At 42.4% G+C, this 21,900-nt stretch overlaps 6 protein-coding genes across 9 annotated transcripts; 3 read left to right on the forward strand and 3 right to left on the reverse strand.

Annotated features, from left to right (window-relative positions):
- Positions 1 to 3,122: 3,122 nt before the first annotated feature.
- On the reverse strand, positions 3,123 to 5,612 carry LOC117654159 (origin recognition complex subunit 6). Its single transcript, XM_034400374.1, has 6 exons — positions 5,188 to 5,612; positions 4,932 to 5,067; positions 4,693 to 4,856; positions 4,510 to 4,605; positions 4,233 to 4,417; positions 3,123 to 4,157 (listed from the first exon to the last, which is right to left on the reverse strand). The coding sequence occupies exons 1-6, from the start codon at positions 5,259 to 5,261 to the stop codon at positions 4,039 to 4,041; spliced, it is 774 nt and encodes a 257-aa protein (XP_034256265.1). The 5' UTR covers positions 5,262 to 5,612; the 3' UTR covers positions 3,123 to 4,038.
- A 264-nt stretch (positions 5,613 to 5,876) lies between these two features.
- LOC117654154 (gem-associated protein 5) lies at positions 5,877 to 12,010 on the forward strand. Of its 3 annotated transcripts, none has more exons than XM_034400366.1 (17): positions 5,877 to 6,243; positions 6,321 to 6,642; positions 6,722 to 6,914; positions 7,051 to 7,267; positions 7,345 to 7,563; positions 7,643 to 7,810; positions 7,898 to 8,046; positions 8,121 to 8,386; positions 8,490 to 8,608; positions 8,685 to 9,045; positions 9,154 to 9,388; positions 9,465 to 9,608; positions 9,687 to 9,936; positions 10,019 to 10,276; positions 10,356 to 10,675; positions 10,761 to 11,096; positions 11,180 to 12,010. In XM_034400366.1, the coding sequence occupies exons 2-17, from the start codon at positions 6,352 to 6,354 to the stop codon at positions 11,767 to 11,769; spliced, it is 4,116 nt and encodes a 1,371-aa protein (XP_034256257.1). In that variant the 5' UTR covers positions 5,877 to 6,243; positions 6,321 to 6,351; the 3' UTR covers positions 11,770 to 12,010. The 3 variants fall into 3 exon arrangements, with proteins under 3 accessions (XP_034256257.1, XP_034256256.1, XP_034256255.1); XM_034400365.1 differs by having other exon boundaries at positions 5,878 to 6,243; positions 6,304 to 6,642; positions 6,722 to 6,941; XM_034400364.1 differs by having other exon boundaries at positions 5,878 to 6,243; positions 6,722 to 6,941.
- On the reverse strand, positions 11,896 to 12,766 carry LOC117654162 (cytochrome c oxidase subunit 7C, mitochondrial). Its single transcript, XM_034400379.1, has 3 exons — positions 12,543 to 12,766; positions 12,098 to 12,218; positions 11,896 to 12,008 (listed from the first exon to the last, which is right to left on the reverse strand). The coding sequence occupies exons 1-2, from the start codon at positions 12,654 to 12,656 to the stop codon at positions 12,111 to 12,113; spliced, it is 222 nt and encodes a 73-aa protein (XP_034256270.1). The 5' UTR covers positions 12,657 to 12,766; the 3' UTR covers positions 11,896 to 12,008; positions 12,098 to 12,110.
- LOC117654155 lies at positions 12,087 to 19,017 on the forward strand. The gene is made up of 15 exons (XM_034400367.1): positions 12,087 to 13,304; positions 13,381 to 15,274; positions 15,354 to 15,445; positions 15,517 to 15,668; positions 15,757 to 15,953; positions 16,026 to 16,158; positions 16,268 to 16,377; positions 16,466 to 16,694; positions 16,800 to 16,922; positions 17,014 to 17,106; positions 17,198 to 17,375; positions 17,481 to 17,844; positions 17,911 to 18,119; positions 18,201 to 18,254; positions 18,340 to 19,017. Exons 1-15 carry the CDS (start codon positions 13,230 to 13,232, stop codon positions 18,448 to 18,450), a joined length of 4,014 nt encoding a protein of 1,337 aa, XP_034256258.1. The 5' UTR covers positions 12,087 to 13,229; the 3' UTR covers positions 18,451 to 19,017.
- On the reverse strand, positions 18,785 to 19,912 carry LOC117654161. 2 transcript variants are annotated; one of them, XM_034400378.1, is made up of 5 exons: positions 19,708 to 19,912; positions 19,496 to 19,611; positions 19,344 to 19,416; positions 19,064 to 19,248; positions 18,785 to 18,976 (listed from the first exon to the last, which is right to left on the reverse strand). In XM_034400378.1, exons 1-5 carry the CDS (start codon positions 19,817 to 19,819, stop codon positions 18,851 to 18,853), a joined length of 612 nt encoding a protein of 203 aa, XP_034256269.1. In that variant the 5' UTR covers positions 19,820 to 19,912; the 3' UTR covers positions 18,785 to 18,850. The 2 variants fall into 2 exon arrangements, with proteins under 2 accessions (XP_034256269.1, XP_034256268.1); XM_034400377.1 differs by having other exon boundaries at positions 19,496 to 19,617; positions 19,708 to 19,910.
- On the forward strand, positions 19,907 to 21,631 carry LOC117654160 (protein YIPF6). The gene is made up of 7 exons (XM_034400376.1): positions 19,907 to 20,029; positions 20,492 to 20,605; positions 20,693 to 20,771; positions 20,863 to 20,905; positions 20,980 to 21,105; positions 21,198 to 21,355; positions 21,445 to 21,631. The coding sequence occupies exons 1-7, from the start codon at positions 20,000 to 20,002 to the stop codon at positions 21,561 to 21,563; spliced, it is 669 nt and encodes a 222-aa protein (XP_034256267.1). The 5' UTR covers positions 19,907 to 19,999; the 3' UTR covers positions 21,564 to 21,631.
- Positions 21,632 to 21,900: the final 269 nt, after the last annotated feature.

The following is a 21,900-nucleotide window of genomic DNA, read 5'->3' on the forward strand; positions in this document are numbered from 1 at the left end:
GTTGCACCAGGATTCCGCGCCGCGGGCACAGACCAACAACTCCGCGAGGTGTCAGTGCGACAGCGCAACGACCCGCGCCCCACGCGTCAGTGACTCTGATCGCCGAAACTGCCCTCGTGGTGCGAGAGAGGCAGAGCACACAGTGCGCCAGAAGACCGGTGGAGGCGGCCAAAACTCAAGACGCGTTGTGAGCTCCCGAGTTGCTAAGCAGGACTCAAACCGTGCGTGTGACCCCACCAACGGATTCCTCGTTCGCAGAGCAATCCATTGGTGGCTTCGCACGATCGGTCCGAGTACCATTCAGCGACTCTAAAGCTCAAAATGCGTCTGGAGTTTCGGCCGCCTCCACCGGTCTTCTGGCCCACTGTGGACGGGGTGATTCTCGCTCTGCTACTCGCCCTTCATGAGGTTCGCAACCATGAATGGAGCCCGTCCCAGTCGCGCAAGCCGAGGCTTGATCGCCACCCAGTGGCCTCGCCAGAGGCGGATCCGCAGCCGGACTGGGCATGGGGAGGCAAAGTAGTCCCTTTGGCCAACCTGCAGGGAAAACCGCCATCGCCCTGCCTTTGTGGGGGTGTCATACAGGAATAGGGGCCAGGGGAAGAGAAAAATTCTTGACAGACAGACAGACAGACACCAGATCCACGCTTGTCAGCACCTGCCCTCTGCAAACACGCCCCCATCCTCGACCGGCACCGATGTACTTGCCTTGTGGTGACCTGCAGGGCTCTCCGACACACACACGCACACTAACGCACTCGCCGCGGCATTGACACACTGGCAGGACGCGCGGCTGTCGCGCTGTGGCGACCGCGAGGGGCGGCGCCTGGCGTGCGGCGCCTGGACCGGCACGAGGTGGGCCGCGGGTGCCGACGGGTGCCGACTGGTACCGACCGGTGCGGAGAGGGTCTGAAGACTGAACTCGGCTCAACCCAACTGACAGTGAGCCGGAGGACGCACGCGAAGCACGCGGCCGGGTAGCCGGCGGGGCGGGCGGCGCGCGGCGGCGGCCCGAGAGGCCCGAGAGGCAGAACCCCCTCCCCTCCTCGGCCTCCTCGGCCGTCGGCGGCCGGGTACCTCGGAGGGTACCTGGGAGTACCGGCGTGGCGCGGCGCGGCGCGCAGCGGTGTCTGCCGCCGCCTTCCCCGCCCAACCCCCTTGCAAAGCATCGCAAAGCTGCGTAGCGTGGCGTAGCGTGGCGTAGCGTGGCCAGGTTCCTTAGTTCCTTGCCGTGGCCGGGCGTGGCGGCGTAGCCCTAGCGGTACAGCGGCAAGGGGCCGCGCCATGCCGGCCGCGAACCGCCGCAGCGCCGCCACCAACCCGCAGTGGGCCAGAAGACCGGTGGAGGCGGTCAAAATCCCGGACGCGTTTTGAGCTCTAGAGTCGCTGAATGGGACTCGAACCGAACGTGTGACCCCACCAATGGATTGCTCTCCGAACGAGGAATCCATTGATGGGGTCGCGGTCGGTTCGAGTCCTGCTTAGAGACCCGCGTCTAGAGTTTTGGCCGCCTCCACCGGTCTTCTGGCCCACTGTGCAAGCCCCGCAGCCCCCGCACCGGCCTCTGCTCTGCACTGCAGGCAGCAACCGCCCGAGGGCCCATCCGCCGGGCCCCGGGGACCTTTGCGTTTTGTCCCAAATTTATGTTTGTTATGTTTTTGAACATGATATGTTGCCTGGTTCCGCGGCAGCTTTCAGACACATTTTGCGAGTTATCGCCCAAGCTTTTTCGGTGCGCCTCATCGAATAAAACTGATTTTCTCCCGACATGAAGGTGGTGCAGAGGAGAAAACGGAAGTGGCCCTCTCAGTTCCTCAGGCACGGTTGTCCACAACGGACAACCGAGTAAAAAGAGACCGATGTAACGATGATGAGTTGTGCCCGTCCCCATGGTCCCCATGGTCCCCATACGCATTCGACTTGCGCACTTGCGCTGTCGCGCTATCTGCCAGTGGGTGCGCCGCGGTCGCCGCGGTGCGGTCGGAATGACTCCCTCTCTGTAAAAGAGTCCCCGTGTTCTGATCCCGTTAAAGGGAGCCCCACTCGGCCCCGCGACCGCAGAGCGCGGAGTGCAGACGCCACTCGCGGACAACGAGTGCCTCGCGGTGCTGCAGCCTGGCCCGGGCCTGGCCTTGCCGCCCTTCCCGATTGCCTGGCGCCGCACAGTGGGCCAGAAGACCGGTGGAGGCGGCCAAAACTGTTGACGCGTTTTGAGCTCCAGAGTCGCTAACCAGTACTCGAACCGAGCGTGTGACCCCACCAAGGGACTCCTCGTTCGGAGAGCAATCCATTGGTGAGGTCACACGTTCGGTTCGAGTCCCATTTAGCGACTCTGCAGCTCAAAACGCGTCTAGAATTTAGGCCGCCAGCCGTCTTCTGGCAAATCCACTGTGCGCCGGGCGCGCGGTCCTACAGAAGCTCATTTCGAACCGAACGGCCCTCACGTCGCTGTCTCTCTCGCGTGCATGGCGGTGCATGGCGCGCCGGCGAGGGTGCGAGAGAGACGGAGCGTTGCGAGCGCGGTTCGAAATGAGCCCGCTTCGGATCGGCTCCCCCAATCGGATGGGTCCCCGACGCTTTCAGCGCCGGCCTCATTTCGACGCACCTAGTCTAATATCCGCACAGCGCTTCGACGCTCTGCCTCGGAACGTGGTGTGAGAGAGACAGAGGTCGACGCGAAGCAGGGCAAGCAGGGCCGCGTCTTGCACTCATCCGGGAGCGTACCGGACACCGCGCCAACGGCGCCGGGCCTTGCGCCTTGCGCGGCGCGGCGTGGCGCAAGCGGGCTGATCCCGAACGGGGATTCGCCTCGCCGCTCTGTCTCTCTCGCACGCCTGCGCGACGCCTCATGAGGCGATAAACAGAGAGAGAAGGGGAAGCGACGAAACCCTGTTTGGCTTGGAGTACGTGAGCGGGGCGCACGGCCGGGTCTCTAGGCGCACGCGGAGGCCAAGGCCAAGGTCACCCAAATGCCGCGGGTTCGAATACCAGCTTGCAACGGGTGGTAACGGGACAGGGCCCTGATAGAACTTATCTTGTGTGTGGTTTTGTCTCCACATTTTATCTATTTTCCTCATTTGATATCTTTTTTCCTTCCTGTGCAAAAGAGGAACTCACAAGGCTTCTATTTTGTGTAGGATTTATATTTTGTTGAACCAATTTGAATAGAGATGGGCCTGCGAGATGATGAAATGAAAATGAACACTAAAGCAATCGCGCAATTACATTTTGTTGAATAAATACAATAAAACAGACATTTGTCAACTACAGAGACGAAAATTTGCATGCATCACAACTTGTTCAAATCCGCGATCGAATGAGCAACACAGCAGCAGCACAACTCCAAGAAAATTGTACAAAATCGCGATGGATATATTCCAAAAAAGAGAAAAAACGCAATTCCCCCCCCCCCAAAAAAAAAACGAACGTCACAACCGTTGAAACTCGTCCCAATCCGCGCTTGAATGAGCAACGCAACTGTAGCACAACTACAACTAACAAAAAAATTAACATCCTTCAAAACTTGTTAAAATCCGCACTCAAATGTCCAACGCAACTACCACAGAACTCAAAGAAACAAACAGTCCCAAAACTTTGTCACAATCGCAAGTAAATATGCAAAATAATTTTTTTTGAGCGCAACTGCTTTTTAAAAAAATTCCATCAATTGAAAAAATTTTTATGACAGTGAGTAGATATGAAAAATGACTGCATCCTTTATCAACGAAAATTAGCTTTCATCAAAACTTGCCCATATGCACTAGTAAATGTGCAAAATAATTTTAACTATTAAAGTGCTACTTAAACTAAGAAAAATCCACATCCGTCAAAACTGATTTGAATCAGCCCTCAAATGTACAACACAAATGCAGTACAACTCCTACCAACAAAAAGTCACATCCTTCAAAACTACTTGTTTCAATATGCTCTTGAATATGCAACACAATTGCAGCACATCCCTTACTGACAAAAATTCACATTCATCAAAACTACTTTAAACGCTCACATGAATATGGCAAAAAAATTCAAAACTTCTATTTAATTAGCTTCATAAGCTTCACCAAGTATCCTTTTTTTCCATACCTCAAAGTCTTCTTTTTCTGCATCACTTGATTCTTTTTGGCCTGCCTCTTCTTCATTTTCTGTACCTTTACTTTCTGCATTCACAAAAGACAATGGATTAGTTTTGATAATCAATCAAACAGGCAATGCTAGTGGCATTTGGTACATACCTTCATCATACTTTGTGACAAGATCAATGAGTTTGTGAGATCTTTTGGAGGCACTTTTCTTCACCTCTTTTGGACCCATATTATCTAATACTGGCACAAAATCTTCAATTAATTTATCAAATTGGACTTTTTTTACTCGCGAGGCCTCTATTAACTGAGATCTATCTACTTTCACTTTGTTGTGTCTGAAAGATAAAAAGTAGAAGATGAAACCTTGATGATACAACAGCAAATGTTACATTGTACTACATTTAGTATGTAGTTTAGCAGAGCTTACTTGCATGCCATAAATACAGAAGCACAGTGGTAAATAGGCATATTAGTATCTATTGGTCTGGCTCCATTGGGTCCCTGAGCGTGCAGTTCAACGTACCTATGACAAGGAAAAAGAACACAGAAATGTCAAAAGGCAAACTTGAAACAACAGCTGAAAGCTTTCATACAGCAGGACTGCTCATACTTGTCAAGAATTTTCTGAGCATGAGAGGCAACCTCACTAACACCGAGCTGGACACACAGTGTATTAATATTAACGGGTTTGGACAGATCTAGCAGATTTTCAATGAGATTTAGACCATTTGAGTACAGCTTCTTGTTCAGTCCAGCTAGTTTCAGAAGATTCGACTGCAAAAATATAAAAGCAAATAAATAGGAAACATTCACATATTTTCAGTTTAGGTGAAATAGGAGATAAATTACTTTGTCGAAAGGATAGCCCAATTTATTACATGCCAAATCGAGACACATAACTACACGACTGGTATCACTGAACTGCCGGAGACCACTGGAGGCTGTAACTTTCAACTGGAGGAGGCGTAAGAACTCGCTGGCTCGTCTGTTTGGGAGGAAATCAGAGATAAATACCAAAGCTAAAACAAGGAATGACATCAGCTGCAGGACACAGCGCCTAACCTTGCACATGAGGGCGCACATCAAAACTGGAGACAAGACTTACTTGAGCGCTTTGTCCGAGTTAATTCCCATTTTGCCTGCCATCAAACTCAGTAGCTTTCCATCTGAGGAGGCCATCCTGCGCTAAATTGCGGCGCGGTTCGTGGATCGCGGATTGCTGCTCGCGCTGGAGCTGGAACGCGATTATTTCGCGAATTTCGCGAATTTCGCGGATTGCTGCGCGCTCTGGGATCGCGATTGATTCGCGTTTCACGCTTCGCGGTGCATTCGCGAACGGCAGCACGCGTGGAATCGCGTTCCGCGAATTGTTGCTGCTTGCGCTGAATCCGCGCCGCGCTTTGTTTGTGCTGACAGTTGGCTCGAAACTCGAAACCCTTGAAACCTTTCACATGATGCAAAACGTAAACAAACAGACAGCTTTTGCTTTCGCGCCTTTCTGCTTCTGCTCTCCAAGAATGCAACCTACGCGGACACTTTCAAGCGCCGAAAGAACCGAGGAATACTGTTTTTAAAATGTGCACGTTCCAATTTTGGATTGTTTGGTCCAAGTGGTGATTATACCTGGATTATTCGTTTCTTCTTCGTAACGCTTTTAAATGCACACGCTAGTTTTTGACCGGGGGTTGAGGGTGAGGGGTGGTAGGGGAAGGGGGCGTAACGCAATCAGAGTGGCAAACTGTCCTAAACAAAATGGTGTTGCATCAGATCAGAACTCAAACAAAATGCTTCGCCATGATTTGTGCTTTGTTTGATTGTTTTGTCTTGCCTTGATTTCCTCTTATTCTACAGCAGAGTTCACCCTTTCTTAGTAATCTAGATGATTATGTTTTGTTTTCTTTTTTTGTTCACATTGTCACTCATGGACCGACCATTCACTTCCTGTCTGGCGGGATGTTGTCGTTTTCGTAGTGTGTTCGATTCGTCTGTTTGACAGGTTACAGATACGATACAAGTGCCGGTGTTCATTGTCCTAGTTGTGTCATATCGTTACCGTCTCAGTCCTCGTTGCACTCTTCTTTCACACGTTAATCAACTTGCTTGTTTGCTTTACATAGTTTGCAGTTATTGGAAACATTGTAGCGTAACGTGCTTGAGTAAGGTTAGGATATTCATAGTCGATTCTTTGTTTTTGATGGTGCTGTGACACCTTCGCATTTAGTTCTGTATCTGTTTCAGGAGTTTGATAAAGTTGAAACTTTTCATCGATATGGAGAAGTGTTCTCTTGTTGGTTCTCCAAATTGGTACCTATCACAAGCCTTCGATTGCTCATGGAATCAGAAGGTGGCTTATGGATCTCTCTCTAGTTTGGTCATTTTCGAACCATCGCAAAGTTTGAATCCATCAACTTTACACCTAGCCCATTCGTTTAGGATCTTATCTGTTTCATTCCCTCCAGAGGGCTTTGGTAATAAATTATTGTCGACGTCTGAGACTGGTGAAGCTTTTGTTTGGGATTTGGATTTGCGGAAAGTAGTATTAGCCTACAGAAGTCCTCAGGTGAATAGACGGTGATCATCTTTTTTCAATAACTCTTCACCCAAATAGATTTCTAACCATCTGCTCTTTGTTGTTAAAGAAATGTGCCACATACGGAAACTGGTCCCAAGCAAACGGTAATTTAATTGTGTGTGTTGATGAAAGCGGAAATCTAATCCAATGGCAAGTTGAATCAAATGTCTTCCGTGTGAAAAGCTTCAAGGAGCACTCCTTTGTTGTTGTCGCTTGCTGTCCTCATGACCAAAACATAGTAGCCACTGGAACGAAACAAGGTTTGGTTTGCGTTATAAATATTAAGGGTAAGAATGACATCTTTTAGAATTTATAGTAATAACAAAACACTCAATAACAAAAAATTTCAGTGTGCTTCTGAAGGAAAACAAGTTCTTAATATCAATTTTATTCCAGTTTCAGGGAAAGAGTATATCCTTCACCAAATGCGAGGTCATGATTCTGAGGTAGTTTCACTTGCCTGGTGTCCTGTTGCTGAAAATATCATAAACCCCAAGGGCAATAATGATAGTAAGTTACTTGCCTCTGCTGCCAAAGAGAAGAGAATATTTTTCTGGCGTGCAGGTCAAGATGGCCTTTATGAGGTGTATGCAGACGTGCCCTCTGCACCAAGGTACACTTACTATTAATTGTCGTATTGTCATTACACCAATGAATAAGTTTCCATCTAACTGCTAATTTTTTTTTTAGAATCACTGGAGTTAGAGCATGGACATGTGTCTGTTGGTATGAACCCCATCTACTTTTAGTGTCTACAACTGCAGGAGAAGTACTGTCTCTGAATGTTGCTAATATCAAAAATAAGAAAGTGTCAGACAAAACTCCAAAGTGGGAAACATTTTCTCTGGGCCACAATCGAGGGCATGTAGTGGTGAAAAGCAGCCCCTGGCCAGCGACAAAGGAAGCTAGGTGTGTTGTCCTGCTGATTTGCCTTAAATAGGTACTGGGTACAATATAAAATAAAAATCACCCTTTTTTTTGTACTTAGTGGAGATGATTGGCGTTTAAAAGAAACTGTGCCCAGATGGGTTTGGACTTTCGGATCTGACCGGGTTGTTCATGGGAAGAGTTCTGATGTGCAATTAAGTCCCATTAAACTCAACACTACTGGAGGTGCTGTCAATGCAATGACTATTTCATCCATCGATGGTACAAGGTGAGACATCTAATTTACATAATTGAACATTTACTTATGTTTCTAAAGTATAAATTACAAATACTATATGCTAATATCTTCTAACAGTTTAGCCATTGGTGGTGCAGACAAGTCTATTCGAGTGGTTAATTTGAGTGAACCTCAGCTCAAAACTATTCAAACATACAACCAGAAAGTGAGTGGGAAGGTCATGTCACTGGCATGGCATCCATCTAAAGATGGTTGGCTTGCTTATGGTAAGGAACACTGACTAACTTTTCGAAATTTTGTCTATTTTAGAAACTTATATTCTCTACATGAATATTTTCAGGTACATCTGATGGACGGATTGGTGTCCAATATACCTGTGCTATCAAACCACCCCTCCTCTTTCGTCCATTTTCGAAAGACAGCATCTATGCAATGGAGTGGGCCCCCTCCCTTGCTACCATCAAAAGTAGCATTGCCGCAATGAAAAGCCCTGAAGATGGACCTGATTTGGCACCATCAAATTATGTTCTATATGCAGTTGGAGGGGGGAAACTAGCAGCCATGGATCCCAATTTTCCAGATCAGATATATGATGAACCATTCAAAGTGAGCTGTAGTCCTTGAAAATGCATTCACCTGCACCAGCCTTTACAACTATGTCATTGTTTTTTTGTTTTTGTCTTTTGAATTTGAATTATTTTTTTTTTAGAGCATATTGAAGACTGTTCTCAAACCAGAGAGCTTGAAGATCAAGCATAAGATTGTGAGTCTCACTGACTTGGCTTGGAAGCCAGATTACTCCATGCTTGCTCTTGGAGATGAAACAGGGTGTGTGCAGATTTTTGTTGTGAATAGCAACATCACCAGTATTTGTGTACAGAAAAACTAATTGTTTTTGTTTCAGGTCTGTACATATGCTCCACCTGAATAGTAAGGAAGAATTGCATTTGGTTTCGTCCTTCAAAGTGTTTGCAAAATTAATTCAGGATCTGGCTTGGCATCCCCAGTGCTGTTCATCAGATGTAACAGAAGTGTCTCCTCATGCCAATTGGCTGGCCTGTGCTTCCAATGAGGACAGTATACATATTGTGGATACTAGTCCTATTCTTGATGCACTGCAGAGTATGGAAGAACTGAGTGTCCCCATTTCCAATTTGCCGCGGGTTGCTACGCTGAAAGGGCATAAGCTCCGCGTATCAAAGCTAGCATGGAGTCCGCACGAAGCAGGCAGATTGCTATCTGTTTCCTATGATCAATGTGCTCAGGTAAAGCTTGGAGCCAAATGACCTCGACTCAGTTTTACATTTATTTCAAGCAAATTGAGGAAATGAATGTACAATCCTGTATTTTTATGAAGCACCTTCTTTCTTCAGGTATGGGATGTTATCAACAAGCAACCAATTTCCTGTTTCACTGGGCACAGTGCTCCATTGTTCTGTTGTCTCTGGAGTCCTTTCAATCCTTCCTTAGGGATAACAGCTGGACAAGAAGGGCTGATTTGTATCTGGAACACTGAGGAACAAGAAGCTAAGTTGCCGGTAGAGAAAATAAAGGATGCATCTAAAAATTTTCTTGAAGGTGCCAAAGAAGCTCAATGTCATGCTACAGGTAATTTTATATCAGAACTCCCGAATTCCTCATCTTTGTTGCAAATTTTAATTTGTTGCAATTTACCTTATTTCAGAAAATGACACTTCTAATGGAGACGGGTCTTCCAAGAAAGTCATGAGCAAAAAGAGGGAGAAGGCTACATTGCCTCTATCAGGTCCTGAAGTTCACAAAGAAGACAGTAATCTTGCTATTTTAAAGTGCCTCTTACATCCTCCAGGCAAGTATTTCGACTGTAAATAGTGCCAGCCTGTAAAATAAATGACACTAAAGAATAGATTTTTTTTTCTCTGAACAGAAGCTGGAAATATACACTTAGATCTAAACGGAGAAGGTGATTTGAAAAAAATGCCTGTGCACTATGCCTTCTTTGGAGACCAATCATTAGTTGAACAGTATTTATTGGCCGAAGAAAGTGCTGTGTCAAAAGAAAACGGCTTTACCATTAATGTTTGGAGAGGATCAACCAAAGATTCTTTAACAGAAGCTATTCAAGCAAAGACACTTAGTAGTTATTTGGTGTCCATAGCTCCCACTGTTTCCCACAAGTGAGTGTGAATTTGAGGCACTTTGGAGTATTGAAAGAGCAACAGGTGAAGAAAATCTATTCGACCATGTTCTTTGTTGCAGATTATGGGTTGAAGCTTGTGCAGCATATGCAGAACAGTTGAAAGAGGCCAATGAATTCTCTAAGGCTGCTGTGTATCTCCTTGCTATTCACAAAGTTGAAGAAGCTATACGGCTGCTGGCAGAGCAAGGAAAATACCGACATGCCATGGCTGTAGCTCGGTGTCGCTTGTTGCCTGATCACCCCCTTCTAAAAAGCCTTCTCAATGACTGGGCCCTCAACAGCATGTCGGACGGACGTCAGTGTCTTGCTGCTGTTTGGTTTGTATCTTCCGTTTTAGCATTCTAGTGGTTGAGTATATCATTCATTAGACTCAAAATTAATTGTCTTGTATTTCAGTTTTGGATCAGGAGGAGAATGGTCTCAAGCTGCTCAGGCTCTTGCATTTAAAAAGTGCCCTAAACGACTTTTGCTAGCTGCAGAAATAATGAAGCTGAAAACATCCGATCAACAGACTGGAAAATATTATGCCCTTGAATGCTTTAATTTGAGTCTGGCTCAGAGTGACTGGACTACAGCTCAGTCTGTCTTGGGTTTGTACCCTAGCCTGAACCATCTTGCTCTTCGTCTCTTCATTCATGAAGCCATTTGCACGTCTCAAGACACCTTGTCACCTGGAGACTGGTTACAGAAAAGCTGCTGCACAGAAAGTCCTGCTGGTAAGTTAGTTTCGTACTGTAAATATTCTGTTTCTCCAAATTATATTCCAAATGTACGTCTTTTTAACTTGTTCCCTTCCTGTAGATGCTGATGAAGCAGTGTATGTAAGTATATCTTTACCTAAGGAGAAGGTTGCTGCCCTACAGCAAGAGTTAGTGGATGAAACTACAGTTACCAGTGAAGTTGCTGCATGGTTAGCTGCAAGCAGCAAGGTGACGCTAGCCTTCCTTGCTGCACCTTCCCTCTTTCCCAAAATAAAGCACAAATTTGTCCCGGATATTGATGGTGAAGATAAGATCAAAGCCTACCGCTATCTCATTCAAGCAATGTCCGTCCTAAATGATATGAACATAACAGCTTTGTTAAAAGCAAACTCTGTGCCAATCCTTTTGAAGTTTTGTATGTGGCTGGCACCTGCAGGTAATTGCATTTCTTTTATTCATTCTGACTACACCAAGCTTTTTACCATGTAAATTCTAACATGCTTTTGTTTCTTTACTCAGGGCCTTTCAAGGCTGGTTCCATTTTCTCTTCTTCTCAAGTTTCACTTCAAGCCAGCTTGCGTGCCTACCTTGCGGCAGGGGTCTTGCTGTGGCTCTCAAAATGTGACTCCCTGGAGGAGAGTGTCAGGTCACTGGGGCTTGAAACAATCGACATTGTCAAAAGTGATATTTTTTCACCTGAAGCTTTGAATTGGTTTAAAAACAAGTTTCAACTCGATGTACTCCTAAAATCTCCCAAAATTGAACTCTCATCACCCAGAGATGAAAGTTCCAGTATTGGAATAGGGGTAGGAGTTACTGATGGAAATGATGTTACATCTGATAAAATGGCCTTATTAAGTATAGATGAACATAGTGAAAAGCTTCCTAAAGCTAAAGATGAAAATAATTCATCGTCAGAAAATGGAATTAGACCAATGACTGAAGTAGAGAAACTCAAGATAGCTGTACAGGAATTTGTTGATGCAAGAGAGATGGTGCCCAACCCATATCTTAGTTACAGCCAACTCAGTCAGTATTTAAATTCCGCACAAGCTGATCTGGTAGACAAGTATTCAGTTTATTGGAAACATGTGACAAGTACTATTTAATAGCAATACTTATGTGATTACATTGTAAATACTTGTTGGGAATAGGGATGAAAATTAAAATACATTCACTGTCTATTCATGGTGTAATTTTTGTAAAACTCCAACCAACGCCATTACATTCTTTTCTTTGCTTGTGAACAGAAATTTAGAAGAATAGCAGTTAACATACTGTATTCAAGTGTGGTAAATTACCATAAATAATCAAAAGAAATTGTCGTCCCATTACTAATTTGTAGTACCTGAGGAGAGGCAAAAAAAGAAAAAAAGGCAAGGAAATATAATACAAGTATTCAAATAGTTAGTTGCATTTTCCTATCTGAAGACCTACCTAAATAAAATATCTATGGCTTGGAGAGCCACAGGTAGAAGGGGAGACCGAACGCTGAGCCAGTGAACAGCATGAAGGACAGGGTCAGCTTGTACCTATTCTCGATGCTGAATGGCAGGTTCTGAAACAGGGACCAGAGCGAGGGATAAGCAACGGTGCCATTCTCATGTCACCATAACGCAGGCAGCACGAGCGGCGAAGATCGAATCACGAATTAGTAGCTGCAAACGGAATAACTATCATAAGCAGGCAATGGGTAGGAAAGAGACTGGATGCAGTGCAAAAATGTATTTTTGCCACACGGTGGAAAAAGAGCGACACAGAATAGAAGATGCCAAGTATTTGGTCAACCTCGTTTCAATCGGTACGAAAAAAAAGTGGATAGAGAAAATTGATGCCATCAACACTCAACTGGGACATAACCTCTGAAAGGTAAGGTACTTACGCTGCCAGCCTTGGGCCACAGACCCTCTTGGCCATGCCCTCCGGCCCTGACAACGGATGTTGAGAAGTTTCTGGAGACGGCGCTCGCAACTCTGGCTCCCGATGAGGCGATCATGTTCGCAGATTCTTTAAAATATAGCGAAAATCAAGACTTGCGCGGACTGCGACGAACTTTTGCAGCAGAAAGTCGTGACCTCGCCTCGTAAACAAATGATGGCTACGAACCAGCTGGAACTGCGGTCGGAAATGGTCGCAGGGATTGGGGAAAAAATCTCTTAAAAACACGATATTACCCGTCAGATTATACTAATTCACGGAAATTCAAAGGTCGAACAAGATTTCGAAAGAGAAACAAAGCAAATTCCTACCAGTTTGAAATTTACAAGATGCTTGATGTAGAACAGACCCACTCTAGTTGTTATGTTTTGAAAGTTGAGCGCGGATACACAAAAGAAGGACTTGCATCGCTTGCATTTAGAAAATGATTGAAGATTGGTAAACAATGCATTTTTAAAGTTGAACCCGAATAACCTGCAAATGAGTTTGACTATTCCTGCCAATTTGGTTTGCAAGAAGTATGGTGTCTCTCTGTTCCTGTCTTGATTGGTGAACATTTTAAGGGGTTAGATGGTGACCATTTGAGTGTCTGCTTGAGGACGTATTGACAGTTCACTCGATATTTTGAGGGATGCAGAATGTCAGTGAAGATGAGGGCAAGCACATCATCACAGCAAGCAACGTCAACAAGAGGCTGTCGTTCCGGGTTAGTCTGTGTTTCTTGGACATAGCGCTTGCGTGTACCTGGGTGAGCTCCAATCAACATCTTTTCTCTTTTGCAGGGCAGGGAAAAATTTGTCGAGGTGTTCTGTCAAGGGAGGAATAATTACCGATGGGCAGAGCTTTCTCAGGTTATTGCCACACCTGTAGACCAAGCCATATCATGGAGCTCATCAGACGAAGAATTTGACGAGGCCTCCTCTCAGTCTCAGCGAGGACGTCAACTTCCTAATCGTACACTTGCATCTCACATCAATTTTGGTGACTGTAAATTGGTGAGGAAAAGAGGGCGCCGACACTCTTCAGCACAGTTTGTTAGATCCATTGAGAAACGGCCGAGGGAGAGGCCAGGGAAATGCATTGACAGTCCATTAGCTGGAAGAAGTGGGGAATGTAATCCCACTGCACCTTCTTCTGAAATGCCTGACTCCTCTTTTGAGAGAGGCAATTCTGTTAAAGGATCAGAATCAATTGAACACCAAGATATTTGGGAGAAAAACTTATCTATTTTAAATCAAACAGTGAACCTAACACCGGATGATTCTGTGAACTCTAATTCAAATGAAAAGCTCGATCAACAACAACCTTCTCCTAAAGCAGCTAAGACAGCTTCAGAAATTGAAGTAACATCACCAATTCTTGTACCTCGTGTTAACAGAATTTGTAGAAGAAGAATGCCTGATAGAAAAGAATTGAAATCAGCAGAAGAAACAGCTCCTGTGTCTGCACCCACCACAGTCCCTAGTTCCCCTATCTTTAAAACAAGCAAACCCAAATGGGTTTCTGTTCAAAAATTGTTAAAAACTGCTCCATCCAAAGTAGGAAATAAGTCACATTTTGAACGTAAGGATCTTGTTTCTCTTCCTTCGAGAAATGTAGTTTTGAGTAACAACACCTCTCCAGAAGCAGTAAATGAATCATCGAATGTTATCTTTGTAGAACCCACTTTGACATCATCACCTACAAAGTCAAATATACTTGAAACTCCTGCATCACCTGTAATCGGAAGAACTGTAAAGAGACAAAAACGTATGATCGTTGATAAAGATATGTCACCAATTCTTGGATCCAAAGATGTAAATCGTCCAATAAAATTGATAAAGGCTACTCGCTCATTGATGAATGGATCTATGAATAAAAGCAGTGATGTAGTTTTTGATAGTTCATTCAAGGAAGACAAGACTGTTTCAGAATCATCAACTTTTGATGTTAGTCTGTTGAATGATGCTAAATTTGTTGGAGAAGAAGAGGAGTCTAAACTGCTTGCTTCTCAATACAGAGCAGCAGCCAAGCGCTCCTTAGATTTCTCATTTCAAAATAAATTACACATGAAGGACATTGACTGTGATAATAGTGTACTCCAAACAGTAGCAAGACAAGACCAAAATTTTATCTCCTGTGATAGTGTTTGTGACTCTTTGAGTAAACCCAACTGGGATAAATCAATTGCTCAGATAACAGAGGAGCCTGAAAACACCCTGCATCCATGTAATTTGGCCTTGAACAGAAGTGATCTAATTGAGGATGCAAACACAGAGCAAATTGATGTTGCATCTGTCCAAGATAAGCTTGTTAAGTCCCCACTTCAACAGAAAAGGAATAAATTAAGTTTAAGCAAGAAGTCACCTCTTCAAACCTGTTCTAAGAAGAGGAGCGGGCCTTCAATTCCTACTGCATCATGTGTAGCACCATCATTTTCTAGAAAGAAGAATGCGAAAATCTGTACCGTGAACAAAAATGAGCAAGAAAAGGCATGTGATGGTATAGACAATGTTCAGCTGTCACTTTCAGTAAAAAAGCATTCTAATCAGACACTACTGATTGAAGATGACTTATCAGAACCAATGGAAATGAACATCCCAGATGCATTTGGGTCTCCCACTTCTTCCCATAGTAATGATGCATTAAGAAATCACATAGCATCATTGACAGATAAATTATTTCTAGAAGTTAAAGGTATATTGAGGTAGCATTCCATTTAAGAAAATTAATTATAATATTTGGCACTTGAAATGATCAATGACAATGTCTACAGGTCCACAAACAGAATTTAAAAATTCCAATAACGATGATGTTGATATTGATAGCTGCTCATCACAAAGCCTAGATACCAGCCAACAAGAGGAGGTACACCTAGCAATGCTCGTGTAAGACCAGTGTATAAACATAATAATTACATTAGAGTAACTTTTTCGCAGATTGAGAGATTGCCATCCTCTTCTGTTTCAACTCTGGTGGCAATTTCTCAGGCATCTAGCCCCCCAGCTCCTTGTGCTGCTCCTTTAGCTGCTGAAATAGTTGCAGACGATTTCAATGCACCCCCTAAAAAGGGCAAGACAAAATTGAAGCCGTAAGCTACAGTGACTGTGTGTCACTTACTATCTCTTAAGTAAAAACCACCTGCATTTTTATATTAACTAAAAGTATTTTCTCTACAGAGATGGACTTGCCAATCGTTTGCAACGAATTCTTAATCGGCAACGCTCCTCTGCACGTATATGGCAGTTTAAGCGAAGCAAGCAGAGTAAATCATCATCAGCTGGTGGGTCAGAGCAGAGTGCCTCAGTGCTCATATCTGTTGATAAAACATGGACTGAATATTCTCATATAGTAGTGCAGGGCCATGTTTTGAATGGTATGTCTTGTTGGCTCACATTTTATTTAGGTTTTGCTTGTGTCATTTAAAACACAGGGTTTCTACTTTCAGATGATTGCAATAATAGGACTACTCGGTATCTTGATGCATTGTCAGATCAGGTTGTTGTTATCTTGGACCCCACCATTGCGGAGAAATTAGAGAAAATCATGTCTTCCTCGAGGATTCGTATTTTCCCTCCATGGTTTGTTCCCATTATGGTCTTTTTCATTTTTCATGAAACTAAAATATTAATGCATTCTTAAAATTTTGTGGTTGCAGTGCTCTTTTAAAATCTGTTATCTTCTTTTCAGGCAATCACTTAAGTTAAAAGGTATCTCTTTGATTCTCTGTGCATATTGTGTTGAAGTTGTACGCTCAGATTGCCCACAGGGAACAGACAATTCGACTCTCCTTAAGAAAGGTGATGATAAAATTCATGTGAAATTTCGTATAGTCAATATCTATTTTGGAACAAGATGAGTATTTTTTAGTTTTCTCTCCTTTTATAGGCTCTGAATGTGTCTCTGGTTCTGGTCTTTTTGAAATAATTTTCCCAAAGCTTGTGGAAATCCAAACACACTTGATCCAATATTCAGAGGAATTACCACAAGACCCTCATGAAAATGGAGAGCATGCTGTGACTTCAGGGAGCATCTCTTCATTAGTATCTCGTCATTACGTTGGTGAAGCTACCTTGGATATCTTGACTCTCACAGTATTACGAGCTTTCCAGTTCAGGCATGTATTTATTTCCTTTTTAACATCCTGTGGATGGATGGTTACCAAAGTTTTAGGTTGGGTCATTATAGTGTTTCCAAATTCTCCTCAACTCTTTCAATACAGGCCGCTTGACACTGAAACTGGACAAAGCAGTGATGCTCCCTCATGGTCTCTTCTGGGACAAGATGTGGCTGGAGAAGTGTGTGAAGTACTGTTGGGCTGTGAACAATTGCAGGCATCACAAGAGTGAGTTTTATAGTTGTTTATGTTGTTTATGTTGTTTATAGTTTATCCCAACTTCAAACTTAATTCTAACTTTTCTTATTCTCTGGAATAGAAGCATTTGGCAAGGTGTGAAAACTGGGAAAGTTATTGGTAAAACATATTGTTTCTCTGGATTTTTACCCATTCAAAGGATTGCTCCTTTCAGGTTTGTTGTTAAATGAGGGTGAAACAAATTTTTAAGGGAATTGACCTTATTAAAATTTATAACTGTTATCATGTTTTATTTTTGTCTACAGAGTTTCAAATTTATGGAAAATTATATCAAGTATGGGAATTGAAGGGCTCTGTGATCAGCCAGTGTTTTACGTGCTCTCTTCTGCAACACTGTCTTGGAGCTGTGGGCTTTCAGAAAGTCAAAGGAAAGCATCCATTCACCAACCAACTTTTTCTACACTAAATTCCATTTTGTCTGAGGTATAATATTTTTTCTTCCTTTTATTGCTGAGTTATCAGAAGCCCTCACCATAAAATGTGCAGTATTTTTTACTTATATCAAAAACTTTTGTATTTCTTTATCAGACTTCTACGTGTGAACCCAGGAGAGCAAATGTTTTTTGCTGCATTTTGCACGCAACAAGAGAGCGTCTCTATGTAACAGACACAGAAACTACACCTTGTGTCACAGTCATTACTGTGAATCAAACTGCATTCCTTCCAACATTTATATTTAAAGCAGCTGCTTTGTTTGTTCTTGACCTTGAAGTAACAGCTGATGAATTGAGAATAGATAAATACTCAAGATTATCTTCTAAGGAAGATCTGTCTGATTCTATCCTCAGCAATTTAGTTAGTGAAGAACAACAGAGATGTATGGCAAGGCTGAACCCCAACTTACCACTTTTACATCGAAACACTGCGGCTAAAACTCTTGCAACATTTTTTGGTGAGTAAACTGAGTTTATCTAACTAGAACTTCAAATTATGGATGTCTAGAAAATTTATTTTACAGGTACTGTTGTTGGTGTTGATGAAGAAACTGCTTACATGTGGCCTGCTTGTGGTGTTTGTGAGAATGAGCTCTTAAGTCTTGGTGATGGTACTGAAATGTATCGATGTGAGAAATGCAATAATCAATGTGATAACTTCAATATGCATATGTCACTCCAAGTGTTGTGTTCTTGTGCAAACCTGCCACTTTCTTCATCCATTAGATTGAAGGTAGAATTCTTTGTACTGGATGTATTTTTTAGTCTGGCTCTCGATGTTTATTATGTGTTTTCTTGCTCTTTTTCTGAACAGTTACATCAGAGCACAATTGAATCTATGTTGCCTCCCACTTTGTGTAATGAGGAGGTAAATGCCCTATGGATGGACCTTTACATAATCCCAGTTTTCATTGAAGATATTTTATATTCCTATCATTCCTTTTCTGTTGCAGGGATATGATATGAACACTGTCATAGGACAAAAGCTAGGACCCTTAAGATGTGAAGTACTCCATTCTAAAGATGGCAATTTCACTTTACAGGAGTTACCAAAAATATGGTAACTTTTTTTGTTTTTTGTTTCATGATTTTTATCAGATGAGAAAATCCTCATCTCACTTCTGATATTTTATGTTACCCTGAGTTAAACATAGTGTTTACACAATGAACCTGATTCTTTTCTTTTTTAATGTTTTGAAATTTTGATTTATTGCTGTTCTCTTTTGTGTTAAAAAAGTTTATTAAGTTACAAATACAGTACGTTAATTCTGCATCAGTGTGCCAGTGTGAAATATTGAATGCATATACATGTTGAGTGGGTGTTAATTTGCTGTGCAAGAGGACTGCTGGCCGGGTAGGACGACGGGCCTCCAACAAAGAAATAAAAACAAAAGCAGAAACAGCTTGTGGTTAACCTTTACTACTCTTCATATTGTGAACAGCAGTTACATCATGGTCAACATATCACAGTTCATTCGAAGACATGCGAGGTCTTCTCTTAGTCTTTTTCGATTCTGTATTCTTTTTAACTTCAGGTGGTTGATTTGGTTCATTTTGATAGGATGCTCCTTCACTCAAAATTGAATATGCCTAAATATTAAGAGAACAAAATTAAAATATGGTGCAAAGGCGGTAATACATTACATTGTTGTCATATAGAAAAATGAGTTGCAGTACCTTCTCGAACTGTGCTTGAGTTGTATCATCAACAAAGTTAATATTGAAAGATGTTGCATCTTGGATGCTATCAATCAATGTAACTCTCCACAGAAGATTAGCATCCAAGTGCCTAACAGTTATTTCAGGGAAGAAGACCAACAAATCACAGAAGAATGCAATGTTCTCCAAATAATTGACAACATCTGTAAGGTACGTAAAATAAATAGCTAAACTATCTGCAAAGACATTGATGCAAATACGACAAAGATATTTGATGACAAACATAATGGTGTATTACATTGTGACGCTTTTTTCGTCATGTCAGCCCGACTTTCAATGCTAGCGACTAATTTTCTGCTTTCATCAAGAATCTAAAGAAGAGAAATGAATTCAATTTGACTGAACAGTTACTACTTAGGAAGAAGAAATAGGCACTAGATGGCGACTTACTTTAAAAACCTTCTTAAATAAGTCCAAAACTAATTGGTGTTGTTTTACTGCATTTTTCACCTGCTTTAGTTCATTGACAGCTGTCAAATGTTTCATTCTTGCAGCAATGAATGAAGCTGTTTCTTTGATTCTGTTAAGGTATCATGCAAACTTGTGTTTTTCAAACATAATATTTAAATTACATTATAGAGGTAGACAAGCAGAAAGGATACGAGGATCTCCATGTTTGTGAATATTCTCCATGTTTTCCTCAGAAAAAGTAGATTCTGTGCCCAAATAAAAAGCTATGAGCACAATAATTAAACAGGCAGACTTGTCATACATTTTCCCCTATGATGGTAAGAACTACAGACAGGTTCTGGACAGGTTACAATTTGGTCGGCAGCAAGGTTGTTTACATACTATTGGCAGGATAATGATAGTTGCTGCCAATAACGCTTCGTGCGTGGAGTGGAGTCAGTGGTGGTGTGAAACGTCAGTTCGTCAGCAGCAGTAACAACAATCATGAACGAAACTACTGACGCTCGTGTAGAGGTTTGTTCACTTCAAATTTCAGTACATTATTCCAACAAAATAAATTAAAGTAGCCGAATCTTGAATATACAGCTGCTTGTCGTGGTTCCTAAATTGAAATGGGTTTTGGTTGGGTGGCATAGGACTGTTGTTAGATTCTTGACCAGGTCGTTTCTTCATATTTCTTGTTTAATATTATCTATTTCGTGTCGCGGCTTTCATTTATTCTCAATTTCTGCCCGTCCCTCTGTTGCTCTATCCTGGCACTCAGTCTCATAGACAAACTTGGTGAGGTTTACTGCATCAGCAGTTTACGAGTTCATGTTGAGACATTATTGCTAAAATTGCACATCTTCCTCCAGTTTGTCTGCTGCTGAGCTCTCATTCTGTCCCATATGTTTGAGGGCATTGATACTTTTTTTTTAGAGAGCACTATTTATCTATACTTTGTGGTTCATCAGCAGCACACTCTTCTTTTTTCAGATTTACGATGATTATGGAGTGGAAGGGGAAATGTCGATTCCTAATCAAGGAAGAAGCCAAACATTAGGAGAACCAGATTTTAATACATTGGATGAACCTATAAGAGATACTGTGGTAAGTTTTTGGAATGCTTTGAATTAGAGACACATTGTGTACTAAGTCATTTCTCCAAGAGACAATGTTTTGTTTCTCTCATGGCAGCTTCGGGATTTAAAAGCTGTTGGAACTAAGTTTTATCATGTGCTAATACCAAGAGAAAAAAAGAGCTTGTTAAAAGAATGTAAGTTCTGGTATTCCCAGTCTGAATTTTGATTTCCTTGAGTGACTGTAACATGTCCCTATTAATTTTTTATCTTCTGATTTTTTAAAAGGGGATCTCTGGGGCCCGCTTTTATTATGCACGTTTATGGCTATGTGAGTACTGTTTTAAATATCATAATCTTTGCCCGCACTTATTCCTTTTCTGATCTTTATTGTTAATTTTCCAGGATATTACAGGGGTCTGCTGAAAGAGACTCTAATGATGGAGGACCAGAATTTGCCGAGGTGTTTGTCATAGTTTGGATAGGTTCAATGATTGTGACTTTAAACTCTAAGCTGCTGGGAGGAAACATGTAAGAATTATACTGCTGTAAATCAACTAGGAAATGCCTTTGTGCAGTAGTCACTATCTGTATTATAATTTTTTTCCGTGTCTGGTTTGCAGTTCATTCTTCCAGAGTGTTTGTGTTCTTGGATACTGTTTACTACCTACAGCAATGGCTCTCATTGTATGTAGGGTGATGCTCCTTTATCCCCAAACCAATCTGCTTTTCATAATACGGTTTCTGTTCACGATTGTTGGCTTTGTGTGGGCTACCTATGGTAAGTTTTGCAAAAGAAATTGTTTTTATCTTTTAAATGTACCATCTGTTGTTTCTCAAATTTTTTAATGTGACTATTATTACTTGCAGCCTCAACTGCTTTCCTGGGTGATAGTCAGCCTGTGGGCAGGAAAGGTCTTGCCATGTATCCAATAATCTTATTTTATTTTGTTGTCTCATGGCTTATCATCTCTCACACAGCTTCATGATTTGAGGTGTGATGCCTCTCTTGCCTAGCACATATTTCAAATTTATTACTGAGAGAAGAGCTATGCTACCTTATTGTTGTTTGGGGCTGATGCCAATTATTTCTTCAGTATTGTTGTCTCCATGGGGTTTAGAGAGGAACACTCTACTTGTTATGTTTTACAAAATCTGTGATGTTCCTATTTTATATTTAAAAAAAATCTTATAACTATGACAAGACTGTATTAGGAAGAAATTTATTAAGTTCTTACATTCCTGTCACTTTTTGCAGCTCCGTTTGATAAAGAGGTTTTCAAAATTAATTTCAATTCCAAAGTAATTCTAAAGTAAAATAAGGAA

This window comes from Thrips palmi, unplaced genomic scaffold (assembly GCF_012932325.1).
Source record: "Thrips palmi isolate BJ-2018 unplaced genomic scaffold, TpBJ-2018v1 HiC_scaffold_10, whole genome shotgun sequence".
Lineage (NCBI taxonomy): Eukaryota > Metazoa > Arthropoda > Insecta > Thysanoptera > Thripidae > Thrips > Thrips palmi.

Excerpts from the sequence above, each read along its gene's own strand:
- LOC117654159 (XM_034400374.1), bottom strand. The coding sequence starts at position 5,261 with ATGGCCTCCTCAGATGGAAAGCTACTGAGTTTGATGGCAGGCAAAATG. Across the intron at positions 5,068-5,187 it reads AACTCGGACAAAGCGCTCAA|ACGAGCCAGCGAGTTCTTAC; the intron begins GTAAGTCTTGTC and ends CCTCCCAAACAG. Across the intron at positions 4,857-4,931 it reads TGGGCTATCCTTTCGACAAA|TCGAATCTTCTGAAACTAGC; the intron begins GTAATTTATCTC and ends ATATTTTTGCAG.
- LOC117654160 (XM_034400376.1), top strand. The coding sequence starts at position 20,000 with ATGAACGAAACTACTGACGCTCGTGTAGAG. Across the intron at positions 20,030-20,491 it reads CTACTGACGCTCGTGTAGAG|ATTTACGATGATTATGGAGT; the intron begins GTTTGTTCACTT and ends TTCTTTTTTCAG. Across the intron at positions 21,106-21,197 it reads AAGCTGCTGGGAGGAAACAT|TTCATTCTTCCAGAGTGTTT; the intron begins GTAAGAATTATA and ends TCTGGTTTGCAG.
- LOC117654161 (XM_034400377.1), bottom strand. The coding sequence starts at position 19,819 with ATGTATGACAAGTCTGCCTGTTTAATTATTGTGCTCATAGCTTTTTAT. Across the intron at positions 19,618-19,707 it reads TCACAAACATGGAGATCCTC|AAACAGCTTCATTCATTGCT; the intron begins GTATCCTTTCTG and ends ACAGAATCAAAG. Across the intron at positions 18,977-19,063 it reads CTCAAGCACAGTTCGAGAAG|GCATATTCAATTTTGAGTGA; the intron begins GTACTGCAACTC and ends CTTAATATTTAG.
- LOC117654162 (XM_034400379.1), bottom strand. The coding sequence starts at position 12,656 with ATGATCGCCTCATCGGGAGCCAGAGTTGCGAGCGCCGTCTCCAGAAAC. Across the intron at positions 12,219-12,542 it reads TGTGGCCCAAGGCTGGCAGC|AACCTGCCATTCAGCATCGA; the intron begins GTAAGTACCTTA and ends TCCCTGTTTCAG.
- LOC117654155 (XM_034400367.1), top strand. The coding sequence starts at position 13,230 with ATGCAGAATGTCAGTGAAGATGAGGGCAAGCACATCATCACAGCAAGC. Across the intron at positions 15,954-16,025 it reads GCAGGGCCATGTTTTGAATG|ATGATTGCAATAATAGGACT; the intron begins GTATGTCTTGTT and ends TTCTACTTTCAG. Across the intron at positions 17,845-17,910 it reads AACTCTTGCAACATTTTTTG|GTACTGTTGTTGGTGTTGAT; the intron begins GTGAGTAAACTG and ends TTTATTTTACAG.
- LOC117654154 (XM_034400365.1), top strand. The coding sequence starts at position 6,352 with ATGGAGAAGTGTTCTCTTGTTGGTTCTCCAAATTGGTACCTATCACAA. Across the intron at positions 7,564-7,642 it reads CCAGCGACAAAGGAAGCTAG|TGGAGATGATTGGCGTTTAA; the intron begins GTGTGTTGTCCT and ends TTTTGTACTTAG. Across the intron at positions 9,046-9,153 it reads CCTATGATCAATGTGCTCAG|GTATGGGATGTTATCAACAA; the intron begins GTAAAGCTTGGA and ends TTCTTTCTTCAG.